At 46.4% G+C, this 13,501-nt stretch overlaps 1 protein-coding gene across 2 annotated transcripts in view; it reads left to right on the forward strand.

Annotated features, from left to right (window-relative positions):
- RBM33 (RNA binding motif protein 33) overlaps positions 1 to 13,501 on the forward strand; it is a 112,518-nt gene that overhangs the window by 86,103 nt on the left and 12,914 nt on the right. Inside the window, exons 15-16 of one of the 2 annotated variants that reach the window (XM_084897486.1) lie at positions 10,147 to 10,356; positions 11,421 to 11,609. In XM_084897486.1, coding sequence (XP_084753612.1) covers positions 10,147 to 10,356; positions 11,421 to 11,609 — 399 coding nt within the window. The remainder of the gene's footprint in view (positions 1 to 10,146; positions 10,357 to 11,420; positions 11,610 to 13,501) is intronic. The other variant, XM_084897487.1, reaches the window with a different exon arrangement.

Genomic DNA, 13,501 nt, shown 5'->3' on the forward strand with positions numbered 1-13,501 from the left:
CATCGATGTAGTTAATTACATTACTTTTTGTATCAGTAATCTGCTGGTCCATGTTGTTGACTCTGGACAGGACAGGAGTCAGTCTGCAGTGTTGTTCCTAAAAGTGCCCTGTTGGTGATCCAGTCAGGGTGTGTCCCTGGGGTGGTTAGGGAGCAGTTGCCTCGCACTCACGCCAGAACAGGCTGCAGGTGCCTTACAGCCGCAACAGGTGGTTCTCTGTGCTTGACTTGTGAGGTGATGGTGCTTCAGCACAGAGTTCTCTTCTCTCAGTTTCCATATTGCGCTACTTATAATCAAATAACTTGTCTTTAGATTTTATTAAATTGGGTTTTTTGAAAAGTGAAAGAGCCTGCGACTTAAGGCAGGTTTTTAGTCTGCTCTTCTGTTGCTTATCTTTGAGTGATGTTAGTTTATGATCCTCCTTCCTCTTGGTTGTAGCAAGTGCATGGTGGGCACACGAAGCCTTTCTTTTATTCTTTTAAAAAAATATATTTTATTGAATTTTTACAGAGAGGAAGGGAGAGGGATAGAGAGTTAGAAACATCGATGATAGAGAAACATTGATCAGCTGCCTCCTGCACACCCCCTAATGGGGATGTGCCAGCAGCCAAGGTACATGCCCTTGACCGGAATCTAACCTGGGACCTTTCAGTCCTAGGCCGAAGCTCTATCCACTGAGCCAAACTGATTTCAACATGGCTCCTTTCTTGATGTTGGTTTTCACAGTCCTGGTGACCATGCTTGTCTGGGTTTATCACTCACAGTCACTCTTCACTTTCTCCATGGGTTCTCTCTTGCATCCTGATTGTTGTGGCCTTTTGGAAATTCCTGTTCGTGGAGCATGGAAATTGAAGTGCTCCCTCCACAGTACCGGGAGTGTGCATTTGTACATGATGCTGGCCCACGTTCAGATGGTTGTCTATAATTAATTGCCCTTGGGACCCTAAACAGTTATTTCATTTTTCTGAACCTCAGTCTCCAGTCTATAAATGAAATTGCTAAGGTTGGAGTGAAGGATGAGTACATGCAGCCTCCTGCACGCCCCCTACTGGGGACTGAGCCCACAATCTGTGCAAGTGCCCCGACCTGGAATCAAACTGTGACCTCTTGGTTCATAAGTCGACTCTCAATCACTGAGCCATGCCGGCTGGGCTCTTCAGACATTTTTAAAGAGGAGTCTTAGCTAACTATTTTGTCGAATGCCCTTTAATTTGCTTTGTCTCCCATTTTCCCATGAGGGACGTCAGATGCAGAGAAGGATGTTGTGCCCTCCTCCCAGTCCTACCGGTGGTTTGTCCAGTGTTGGCACTTGGATCGTTGAGTCAGGTGGTGTTGGCCAAGTCTCTCTATTTTAAACAATAGCCTTACCCTTTGTACTTGATAAGTAATTCATGGGAAGAGCTTTGAGATTAACGATCCCATTTCTTGTGGATTTGCAGCGTGTTAACAACACTGACATTTCCAGGGCCAGCGCTGCATTTCTGCTTGTTATCTGTCGTGTTTCTGCCGGGGGTAGCTTTCTCTTTGCCCTTGCTTATTTATTTGTTCATTTGTTACAGCAACATGGGCTTTGAATACTTACTTTACACAATAAATTGTTACTAGTATTAATTATTCGGGAGTTGGAATGGTCCCAGTTGGCACGGGAGTGCCCTGGTAAGTTGGTGCTGTCCTTGGAGTGTCCCCAGCATTCCTTGGACACACCCTTGCTTTTGGTTCAGAGTTTTAGATTCCTCTTACGGTTTCTGGGCCTCAGTTCTGCAGCAGCCCTGTGTCCTCCAGCCCCGTGTCCACCCAGACTTGCTCACGGGGTGTTACTGCATCTGAGCCCTATCAGCATGTCCGTCCATCTAGGGTGAGTTCCAAGACAGAAGGTGAATCAAGAGATCTGTATCTGTTGGGTTCTTTTGTATATAACATTTCTTGAAATAGGTCATCAACATGAGTAGAAAATACTTTGTACTGCATTGAATTCATTTTTGAATGATTGTCCTGTGTGAGAATTCCAAGAGGATTGAACACCATTATTTAAGTATTAAAATGAGTCTCTGTGGACCAGGGTTAGTGTCAGGCATGTTCTTCTGGCAGGACTAAGGTCAGGGTCCTGCAGGGAAGGAGGGTGTCCTGAGGAGTCAGGCCCTGCCCTCTATGGCAGGGGTGGAGTGCATTGGCAGTGGCTGTCACAATAGACCCGACTTGGGGCTGAGGAGCTCCCGGGTGTCACATTGCGGGTCCCAGCAGACAGCGGGTGTTGTGAGTGTCTGATAGGGAGACCTGAAGAAATGCCTGAGAGAGGAGGTGCTGGCCGCCTGGGGAGAGCACAGGAAGGAGAAGCCCCTCTGGGCAGAGGGGAAGAGCATGCAGAAAGTTCCTGTGGCAAAGAAGCCACAGCCCATTTTCTAACGGAGGGAAGGCCATGCCAGGGCCAGGGAAGGCAGTCGGACATGAGGTGTCAGAGGACATGCCTGTGATGAGAAGATCAGACAGTGAGGGAAACTGGGTGGGAAAGACCCTGCTCTGTGTGGATGGGGAGGCACCTCACGACGTGCGAGCCCAACTCCCACCTTGCCCGTCCGCCGCTCTCAGCCAGGGCAGGCAGCCTGGCCTCACCCCTCCGGGGGGCTCTCTCTGGAAGAGTCTGAGTTCAATGTTCTGTGGCTGGAGGAACCCACATTAGCAGTTGTCTCCTTTTCAGACCAGGATTCACGTGGCAGGAATTGGAGTATGACTCCCTCAGAGGCTCAGGGCTTTACTTTGTTCCTCCAAAGGCCAGTTAATTTTGCTTCTTAAAGATTTCCCCAAACCTAACAGAGCTCAGGGAGAGAGAATGTTGAGAGAAAGCCCTGAGTCTCTGCCATTTGCCACCTGCTGTCAGATCCAGTGTGTGTGCCCATCGAGCTCTTCTCCAGGAAACACAAGTGCTTTGAGGTCTGTCTGCTCCGTGTTTTGTCCCAGCTCAGACCCTTTCTGAAATGTTACAGGAAGCACTCTAGATGGACGTTGTTGAAGTATTTGTGTGCTCGCCATATGTCAGCGGAGCTTATTGCAGAGAATAGGTGAATGCTGCAAAGGGGACGTGTTCTCCCCTCAGGCTGCAGCTTTATTAGGGAATTGACCAAGGAAGGAGCCTGAGTGAGAATGGAAGCCTGCTTGTTTCTCCCTAGAGGTTATCCTTCAAAGACAAAATGGAGCCTTAAATGTGTTTGTATTTAGGAACTTGGCATAGCATGCATATCAGCTGTTGTCCGGCTTCTGGGGGAGCTGCAGATTACAGGGGGCGGCCCAGCATTGTTGTGGTTAATAGAAACCTGTGCGGGGAGGTCTGCGGGCTGTGAGATCGTGCATGGCCCTGACAGGGAGGTGCCTTATCGGAGGGAGAATTCACAAGAGGCTGCCCTGGGACCCCAACCACTGTCCTTCGGTGTGTCCTGACAATGTTATCTGTCCTCTCAGTACGGAGTATCAAGTGTCTGTCATGAGTACAGAAATTAATTTAATGTCACCTGAAGACATGCAATTAATCTTTTAGAGGTTTTCATAATACCTTTACAGAAAGAGTTGCCAGTTTGGCGGATTTGGACTTTGGGGTTTAGGAGAAGATAAGGAAAATTAATTTTTCATCGGGTTAATACAAGCTAGCAGGGCCACAAAGGCTGAGAAAAATGGTTGGGGAATTTGTCAAAGTGTTGTCACTCTAGAATAATGCTGCTTAGTGTCTGATAGGTGTAATCAAGAGTTGAGATTTCTATAGAGAGGGATTAATCAATTTGCTCACTAGTGAATGCACGTCAGCGATATCACTTCTTCATGGGCTTTAAGAATGAAAATAAGATTTGATCTGTCAAATTGCAGGGTGCCCTGACAGTATCAATAGGCCTTTTTATCTGTACATTTAAACCACTCGTTATAAATAAATTTGTCCTGCTCTTGATGGTGGCTACAAACTGCATTTTTTATAATGATTAAGCAGATAAAAAGTATTCACTACTCTTTCTTAATTCAGGAAGCTTTCTTTATATTTAAGAAAAACCTATCTTAAATACATTTTATGGTGGATTAAAAGATAATTGTTTGGGGGGAAAAACAACAAAATATTTCTAGTTTTGTGTACTATAGAACAAACTTTTTAAAAATATATATATTTGTATTGATTTTAGAGAGTAAAGGGAGGGAGGGAGAGAGAGACAGAGAGAAAGACAGAGAGAGACAGAGAGAGAGAGAGAGAGAGAGAGAGAGAGAGAGAGAGAGAAATATTAATGATGAGAGAGAATCATTGATTGGCTTCCTCCTTCTCTCCCACACTGGGGATTGAGGCCACAACCCTGGCATATGCCCTGACTGGGAATCGTACCGTGACCTCCTGGTTTATAGGTTGATGCTCAACCACTGAGCCATGCCTGCCGGGCCCTAACTTAGTTTTTTTCTCATCTGTTTGGAGGAAGTGAAATATTTAAAACCATGTCTAAACACACTGCTGTGGAAGGAATGGTGTAGGCCTTATAGGAGGGAGGTTCACAAGAGGCTGCCCTGGGACCCCAACCACTTTTTTGGACTACAATATAATTTGCCATCCACAGATGACCAGTTATTTCCTTACGTTCAGATAACAGAATTCTGAAATTCCTGATTTGAATCGACAGTATTTTTTAATTTATATCTTTCAGTGCTGTAACTATATGCTTAAGTTCTAGAAGACTCCTAAATAAATGTATGCATTCAGTTTGGTCTGTCCCTGGGTGAGTCTGGCCACAACTAGTGAAGTATAGTTTGGCTCTTTGCCAGTGTTAATTGAAATAATTCTGGAATTAATTTTTGGTAAGAATTTGAAAAGGAAGACTTTTTCTCTTATTTGGGGAAAAAAGCCTATTCTTTAAAAAAAATAAATAAATTTTATTGTTAAGAGTATTATAGATGTCCCCCTTCACTCCCCTCTTGTACCCCCCTACCCAGTTTCTGCCCTACCCCAGGCCTTCACCACCTGAATCTCTCCCCATTCATCTACCCTCTTTCCCTTTGAGAGTCTTAGTCTATTTCATGTTTCCATCCTCTGATTCTATTTTATTCATCAGTTCGTTTTGTTCATTAGATTACTTGTTCACTTATTTTATTTTCAATTATTAATAGATATGTATTTATTTCCATTTTATTGTTCATATTTTAGATCTATTATTTTTTCTTCTTCATCTTTGTTTTCTTCCTCTTCTTAAAGAATACCCTTCCACATTTCATGTAGTACTGGGTTGGTGGTGATGAACTCCTTTTGCTTTTTCTTGACTCTGAAATTCTTTATATGACCTTCAATTCCAAATGATAGCTTTGCTGGGTAGAGTAATATTGGTTGTAGATCCTTGCTATTCAACACCTTGAGTATTTCTTGCCACTCCCTTCTGGTCTCCAAAGATTCTGTTCAGAAATCTACAATAGGTAATTAATTGTTTTTCTCTTGCTGCCTTTAATATTCTCTGTCTTTAACTCTTGGCATTTTAATGATGATGTGTCTTGGTGTGGGCCTCTTTGAGTTCCTCTGCTCTTCCTGTACTTGTAAGTCTATTTCTTCACCAGTTAGGAGAAATTTTCTGTCATTAATTCTTCAAATAGGTTTCAATATCTTGCTCTCTTTTTCCTATGACACTCCCATAATGCAAATGTTGGTACACTTAAGTTGTCCCAGAGGCTTTTTACACTAATCTTCATATTTTTGAATGATTTTTTCTTTTTGCTCTTTTCATTGGCTATTTTTTGCTTCCTCATATACCAAATTGTTCTTTGTTTCATTAATGTATTCTTCATTTCTGATTGGTACTTTTTCATGTCTTTGATGTTCTTACTGATTTCCTTGAAAGTCTCACTAAGTCCCTTGAAGCTTTCATTAAGATCCTTGAGCAATCTTAAAACCATTGTTTTGAACTCTGTATCCAGGAGTTTGCTTGCTTTCATTTCATTCATTTGTGATGTATGTCTTCACATTTTGGCTGCTTCCCTGTGTTGGTTTCTGTGTATTAGGTAGAGCTGCTATGTCTCCTGGAATTTGTAGAACAGCCTTGTGTAGTAGGTGTCCTGTAGGGCTCAGTGGCTCAGCCTCCCATCACCTGAGCTGGGCACTCTAGGTGTGCCCCTAGGTGGGCTGGTTGCACAGTCTTGTTGTATTTGACCGGAATCAAACGTGGGACCTTTCAGCTCTACCACTGAGCCAAACCGGTTTCGGCTTCTTGTTGTATTTGAGTCTTGATTGCTGTTGGTGTCACTGGGAGGAATTAACCTCCAGGCCAATTGGCTGTGAGGACCAGGTATGTCTGCAATGAAAGAGCTGCTGTGCAGTAGACGTCCCTATGGAACAGGACTTGCTTTAGTGAGGCTTTGGTGCTCACTGAATCTGCCCCTTGAGTGTGTTGCTTGTGGATGGTAGTATTATAATCTGGTATGGTCTGAAGCTGTCCACTGGGTACACTGGCTCTGGGGCTTCCTGGAAGGTGCAAAATCAACCACTGCCTCGGGCCACCCAACAGTAACCACAGAGTGATCTGCAGATAGCTGCTACTTACTTGTATTGGGCTAGAAAGTCCCCAGGTGAGGCCCAACTGTGATGCAGGGCAGGCTGGTGCTAGTGCTGGGTCTTGGGCCTTTTATTGATAAGTTTGGGGCATGCTGACTCCAGCTGCTACTAGTGTAAGAGATTTTAGCAATGTCTGAAGCCTGAGCCAGGATAGGCCATTCATATGGAAAAGCGGCTTTAAACAGCTTGGGTGGGGCAGCAAATTGGATGGGGCAGAGCCTGAGGGAATCATTAGAGAGAGTGGAAAGGAGGAGAAATGGGGGGAGGGGAGAGGAAGGGAAAATGGAGAGAGAGAGGGGGGGGTGGGAGATATTTAGAGAAACACATAGAATTGATTGCCTCTGGACACTCCCTGATCAGGCTTGGGGATTGAACCTGCAACCCAGTTACATGGCATTGAACCTCTGACCCTACAGTGCTCAGGCTGACTTGCTGGGCAGGACTCTGCTCTGTTCTCTGAAAGAGTGGTCTTTTTCTTTAAATAGTTGATAGAACTCATCACTGAATCCATTGGGTCTTAGACATTTCTTTCTGGGAGGTTTTTAATGAATTGGTTCTCTTCTCAGATTTTTTAAAAATATACGTATTTTTATTGATTTCAGAGAGTAAGGGAGAGGGAGAGAGAGAAACATCAATGATGAGAGAGAATCATTGATTTGCTGCTTCCTGCCCACCCCCTGTTGGGGATTGAGCCTGCAATGCAGGCACTTGACCTTGACTGGAATCTACCCCGGGGCTCTTCAGTCTATCCAACTGAGTCAAATCAGCTAGGACTCTTCTCAGATTTTTAATGGTCTCTTTTTGCTATCTTCCATCTTTTATGGAGTTTATTTCATTGCAATTATCCAATTAGTTGATATAAAGTTTTCATGTCACCCTTTTTAATGTTCTGATAATCCCTCTTCTGTTCCTGATTTTGGTCATTTGTGTTTTCTCTTTTTTCTTGGTCAGTTTAAAGGGTGATCAATTTTGTTGATCTCAAAAATCCAACTTTGCTTTCCTTGATTTTTTTCTATTGTTTCTCTGTTTACTATGTCATTGCCTTTCACTGTGATCTTACTTCCTTTCTTCTGTTTGGATTTGATTTCTTTTTATTTTTCTAGTTTATTCAAATAAAAGTTTAAGTTATTGATTATAGGTGTATTTTCCTTTCTGATAGAACTGTTTTAGTTGCATTCCCTAGATTTTACACACACACACACACACACACACACACACACACACAAAAGGAGCCCAGCGCACTAAATCGCGAAGCCCCGCCCATCCACCCAAACTTCTCTAGCTGAGCTTCACACGCCTGGCCCAGCCCCCCGACCCCTCAGGCCTTCTCTGGCCACTTCAAGCCCCGCTCTCATTCCCTCCAGTCGCCTCAGGCTGGTCCTGCCTGCTGCACTGTGCTCCTGCCTCTGGCAGGTGGGCAGCGGGGCTCTCTGAGTGTGAGCGGTGGGTGGTGAAGGATGGGTAAGGGGGATGCTATGGGCTCTCACCCGCATTCCCCAGCTCGGGATGGTCTCACCTCCCACCTCCTTCGGGCAGCTCCCCGCTTCAGCCCTGTCTCTGTCTCTGTCTCTGGAGCAACGCCTCGCCTCGCACACACAGGCAGCCTCCTGCAACCAGTCATTATGCATTACGGCCTCCCAACCATTAGCATATTAGCTCTTTATTATTATTATTATTATTATTATTATTATTATTGTTATACACACACACACACACACACACACACACACACACACGTATATATTTCTGAGAGGGAGAAAGAGATAGAAACATCAGTGATGAGAGAGAATCATGAGTTGGCTGCTTCTTGCACAACCCTATTGGGGATGGAGCCTACAACTGGGCATGTGCCCTGACTGAAAATAGAACTGTGACCTCCTGGTTCATGGGTCGACACTGAACCACTGAGCCACACCGGCTGGTTACATCCCCTTAATTTTGATATGTTGTATTTTTGTTCAGTTCAGTGGTCAGTCAGTTGGCCAGGAAGAGGTTGTATCCCAGTTCCTGGGGGCCCTCTGCAGGGAATCTGTGTGGTCAGAGTGGGCACTGGAGCCCATTAGGCTCTTACTTCCTGCTAGCTGCCTGAAACCCTGTCACTGCATGGGAAGGACTTCCTACACCGTCAGTAGCTCTTCCATGACCGGAATTTCCTCAGTTTCTCGGATTTCTGGCTGGTCAACTATTGTTGCAAATAGGACCAAGATCAGAGGCCATCAGATCTGTGGGTGCTTCCTGTTCCCTCCACCGACTTCACTGATGGTGCTGCTTGACGTTTCAGATCAGCTCTGTGACTTCCTGTCCCGAGGCCCTATATCCATTGCTCTTGCTGCTCCACTTCCAAGACCTGCAGTTCTTGTTTTGCCCAGTTATATGCTTCGGGTTGGGGGTGGGGAGCTTTGCTGCTCTCTCTGTGCTTCCATAGCCAGAAGACCACCTGCAACTTTTAATCTCATTTTTCCTTAGTTTGGACTGTTTTTGCAAGCATTTTACCTATTCTTGGCTTGCTCCAGTCCCTGTTCCTTCCCTTTGTTCCATTAAACTGTCTTCAAAAGATACATTTAGAGGGAAAAGAAACAGAAAATATAGGGGCTGCTTCTGGGCTAATTTACCAAGCTCCTCTTGGAAATACTGTATAACTCAGCAGTCTGCATGGGGAAGGTTAGTCATTGACCAGTATGTTTCTGTTTATGTTGGGAGCAGAGTGTAGTGCTCAGAGAGGTCTGAGTCTAGTTTCACCTTCAAGCATCCCTTTCTGATAAGATGGCATAATTTGGCAGGTCCAGGTCTGACTTTCTTGTATCCACTTTTCTGTCTTGGTCACCAGCTCCCTGCTGGGAAGATGCTACACTTCACACTGAAAGTGGACAACAGGCACAGCCAGATGGCTTTTTGCTACCCGGTGGAGTTAAGACTCTCAGTGTAGCTTGAGTGTGTGCTTATTTCTTCACTGATTAACAGTATTTAAGGTCATGAAATGAGGGAACAGTAGTAAAAGGCAAAAGGTTAGATTTCTGATACTTGTAAACTCTTACTAGAATGCAGGAGTTCCTCCTCTGAGTCATTGACTCTGGTTGGTAATGGCACTTGTGACTCAACAGGACCCCTGAGCCCAGAGTCCATGTGCAGTGTTGTGTCCGAGGAAGGACGGGCTGGACACAGCCCAGGATTCATGACCACAACCAGAGGACAAGGGAACATGGTGGCCTGCTTCCCTTAAATTTAAGAGTTAAAATCATTGATTATGCAAACTCTCAGATTCTAACACAAACACACATGCAGATGGGAAATGCATGTTGAGTATGAAGTATTTTTTAAGTTAAGCAATATTTTACTGAGCTAAACAGCTTTTCCTTTAACTGCAGACCTCTTGAGTGGGTACACTAATCCAAGATCTTACTGTTTTTCATTTCAAAACTGTTACTTAAACCCAAACACTGTCAAGTGAGAAATGTCCTAGTGGCTCTAGTGAAACAACAGGTTTGGTTTTCCATTGTTTGATGGTTTTGTGTCTCAGTGGGACACTGTCCGATGGTGGGGAGGGCTGGCTGGCTGTGCAATTACTGACCAGTATGCCGCCTTGTTCCTTCCAGCAGGGAGGAGAGAGCGATGGCTTTTTTCACCCGGACGGCCAGCCCCAGCGGCCTCCCCAGCCTCCAGAAGTGAGACAGCAGCCTGTCCGCAAGGTGACGCTGACCAAGGGGGCCCTTCAGCAGCCCCAGCACCTGCCAGTCGGGGCCCATGTGTACTCAGCAGGCCCTCCGGGCATCAAGAGCATCCAGGGGATTCACCCCACCAAGAAGGTACAGCTGTGTCCTCACCAGTGCTGGAAGTGTGAAGCTAGAATGGTCTGACGGGAAGGAGTGCCTGCATGCTTCCTGTCATGACTTTTTAATGATGCAGCTTTGGGATAGCACCCACCACCCAGGTTGCAGTAGTTTCCTGCTGCCCTGGAGATGGCCAGCGAGCATGCTCTCCTTTCCACCCACAATTCTAGGGCCAAGTCTGGGTAGGAAGCCTGGGAATTCCGGTCCTGCTCGGTCCCACCCACTCTGTGGCTGCTTCTGACGCGTATTCTGTGTTGGATGAGTTCTGTTTTCAAGGAGACACTTGGCATCAGTGTTCTGTCTTGTTTCCTAGTTAGAACAGACCAGAAAGATCAGCTCTGTCCTCTTTATTAAAAGGCCCCAGGACAGTGTTTTGAACATTGGACAGCTTTAGAAACTCCTGAGGTCTGGGACCTACCTTAGATCAGTGATGTCATAATTTTGGAGTTCAGGGTAGATGCCCTGTGTCCTTGGTTTGGGCTTTTGGTTTGATTTAAAGCTCTGCAGGTGAATGTAAAGGGCAGCAGCCAGGGGACCATTGTGACAGAAGTGGCCTTTCAGTTCTCAGGGTGCCAGTGCACGTGCGTACTTAACCACGTGAGCTGGATCTGTGAGGTTGTGGCTTGTGGTACCTGTGTGGTGGCAGAGGGTTGCACCATCCCTGCGGAGTTGGCCCAGAGTATGGAGGGAGAAACTCAGGCTCTGGGGCATAAGGAACAACCTGAACCCGAAGTGTGCTGCTGATGTCTGTTGCTGGATCCCATGGGCCTGCTGCTTCATCCTTAGCACGGAGGGAACAGGTGCCGCCTCGTCCCTGCTGGGCTCCAAACCAGCTCTTGTCTTTTCCTGTCACATTTGCTGGATGGTGGTATCCTCTTTAGACATTAAATTCTTTTCTGAGCACAGCAAAAACTATAGGAAATCCTGTAGCTCAGGGTGTATTTTAATGGATTCTAAGTTATTTGCTCACTGATATATCTTAGTAATTGTGCACAATAACCAAAGCTTTTGAATTGACTAGTTCCTCCTGTCGTTGGCAGGTCGTCATGCACGGGAGAGGCCGGGGAACAGCAGGGCCAATGGGCCGCGGGCGCCCGATGCCAAATAAGCAGAACCTGCGGGTGGTGGAGTGCAAGCCGCAGCCCTGCGTTGTGTCTGTCGAAGGCCTGTCGTCATCCACCACTGACGCCCAGCTGAAGAGCCTGCTCATGTCAGTGGGACCCATCCAGGTGGGCACCTGCTCCATGGCGCCTGTGCCAGTTGTCTAGCCTATGACTCAGTCACTTCCTGCTTTATCGTGAAGTGCTGGTTACTTTGTGTGAAAATAATGCTTTTAAGGAGGAGGCAGGTGTTAAATCTCTTGTGCACACTTGCTGTCAGATCTTCTACCCCAGAGTTCGATTATTTGGGAATTTTCAGATGCTTACATATAAACTTTATGGAATAACTGTTCCAACTGAACAGATGATGCTTTGAAATCCTCAGATTATCCTAAAGTTCACATATGCACATGTATATATAGTTTTTTCACCCCAGTCACACACATTTTATTTGTAACTAGAGACCCAGTTCATGAAAATTCATACACTGAGGGTGAGTGGGGGGAACCTCTCAGCCCGGCCTGCTTTCTTGGGTAGGGTCCCTAGGCCTGTCCTAAGATCGGGGTCTATTGGGGCTTTCTTTCCCCGGGCTGCAGGCAGCTGGCCCCACCCCCACTGCTGCCACTGCTTGTCATCTGTGCAGAGCTGCCCCCCCTCCCCTGCCATCAGAGGCCCCCCTCTGCAGCCACAGGCTGGGGTGCAATGGCTTGGCTGGCCTGGGCCTCCCTCTTTCTTTGCTGGGGGGCAGGGCCAGCCCTGCGAGGGGTCATCTGCCTACCTGATCGCCCCTAACCGCTCGCCTACCTACCTGATCACCCCTAACTGCTGGTCTACCTACCTGATCACCCCAACCACTCTGCCTGCCTGCCTTATTGCCCCTAACAGGTTGCTTGGGGGCGGGGCCAGCCCAGCGAGGGGCCATCTGCCTACCTGATTACCCCTAACCACCGGCCTGCCTACCTGATCTCCCCTAAACGTTTGCCTGCCTATCTGATCTCCCCTAACCGCTGGTCTGCCTACTTGATCACCCCTAACCTCTCTGCCTGCCTGCCTGCCTAATTGCCCTTTACTGCTTGCTTAGGGGCAGAGCCAGCACTGACTTCTGGTTGGTCAGCCTCTGGTCATTACTGGTCATTACAACCCAGGGTTTTTATATATTAAGATAATTAAAAATTTTTAAAGCAGCCTTCTTGACCTTAATTTACAGAAATAGCCTTTCACATTAACGTCTGTGGGACTTGGATTAAATTTTACAAATAAGAAATAATGTGGACTGTATTTTGGTCTCCTAAAACTGGCTAATTCTGAGTGCTTAAGGGTCTCCTTGGGGCTGGCAGCAAATGGTAGGTCTCCAGTCCACTATAGACCAGGTTTTCCCAGGACCCTGTCAGTAAACCAGTGAGGAGGCGGCTCTCCCAGTTTCCTCTAGCAGTGCTTTCGCTGCTGCCCTCCCTGCCAGCTGGAGCAGTGCTTTACTCCAGGCCCAGGTGGCCTGCCTGAGACAGAGCACTTACACACTGACTGGTGGGATGGCTTCTGAGTAACACAGTGCTCTGCTCCAGAGGGAATGGGGAACAGTTCAGGCTAGAGCTGATACAAGTAATTCATTCTTGATGTGTTTGGAATCTCCAGGTACTATTGAAATTTCCTAAAAGTAAACAATAACAAATACCTTTCTAAATACTAAACCTTTCCACCGCCTCTCATTTTTGGGTTCTGAGAGAGAGGTTAGGGTTCCTTTATGTGTATGTAGTAATGACAGGTGAACCAAGAACTTTGGCGTAGATCCTCAGGAGTGGCTTTCTGTGGCGTGGGGAGGGCATAGGGGTAATTGTTTCCTGAGAGTAGTGATCAGGCTACTTTGCAGGCACAGAACTGACACTAGAGGATTGTTTTCAGGTACAAAATGTCATCTTGATTGGATACCCTCAGACCAACAGTAGCTAAGAATTTGGGGTCAGATCACAGGTCAGCGCTGAGGCCAGTGTCCTGCTGTCTTAGGGAGGAGGGGGAGTATGCAT

This window comes from Pipistrellus hanaki (assembly GCF_964339955.1).
Source record: "Pipistrellus hanaki genome assembly, chromosome: 10".
Lineage (NCBI taxonomy): Eukaryota > Metazoa > Chordata > Mammalia > Chiroptera > Vespertilionidae > Pipistrellus > Pipistrellus hanaki.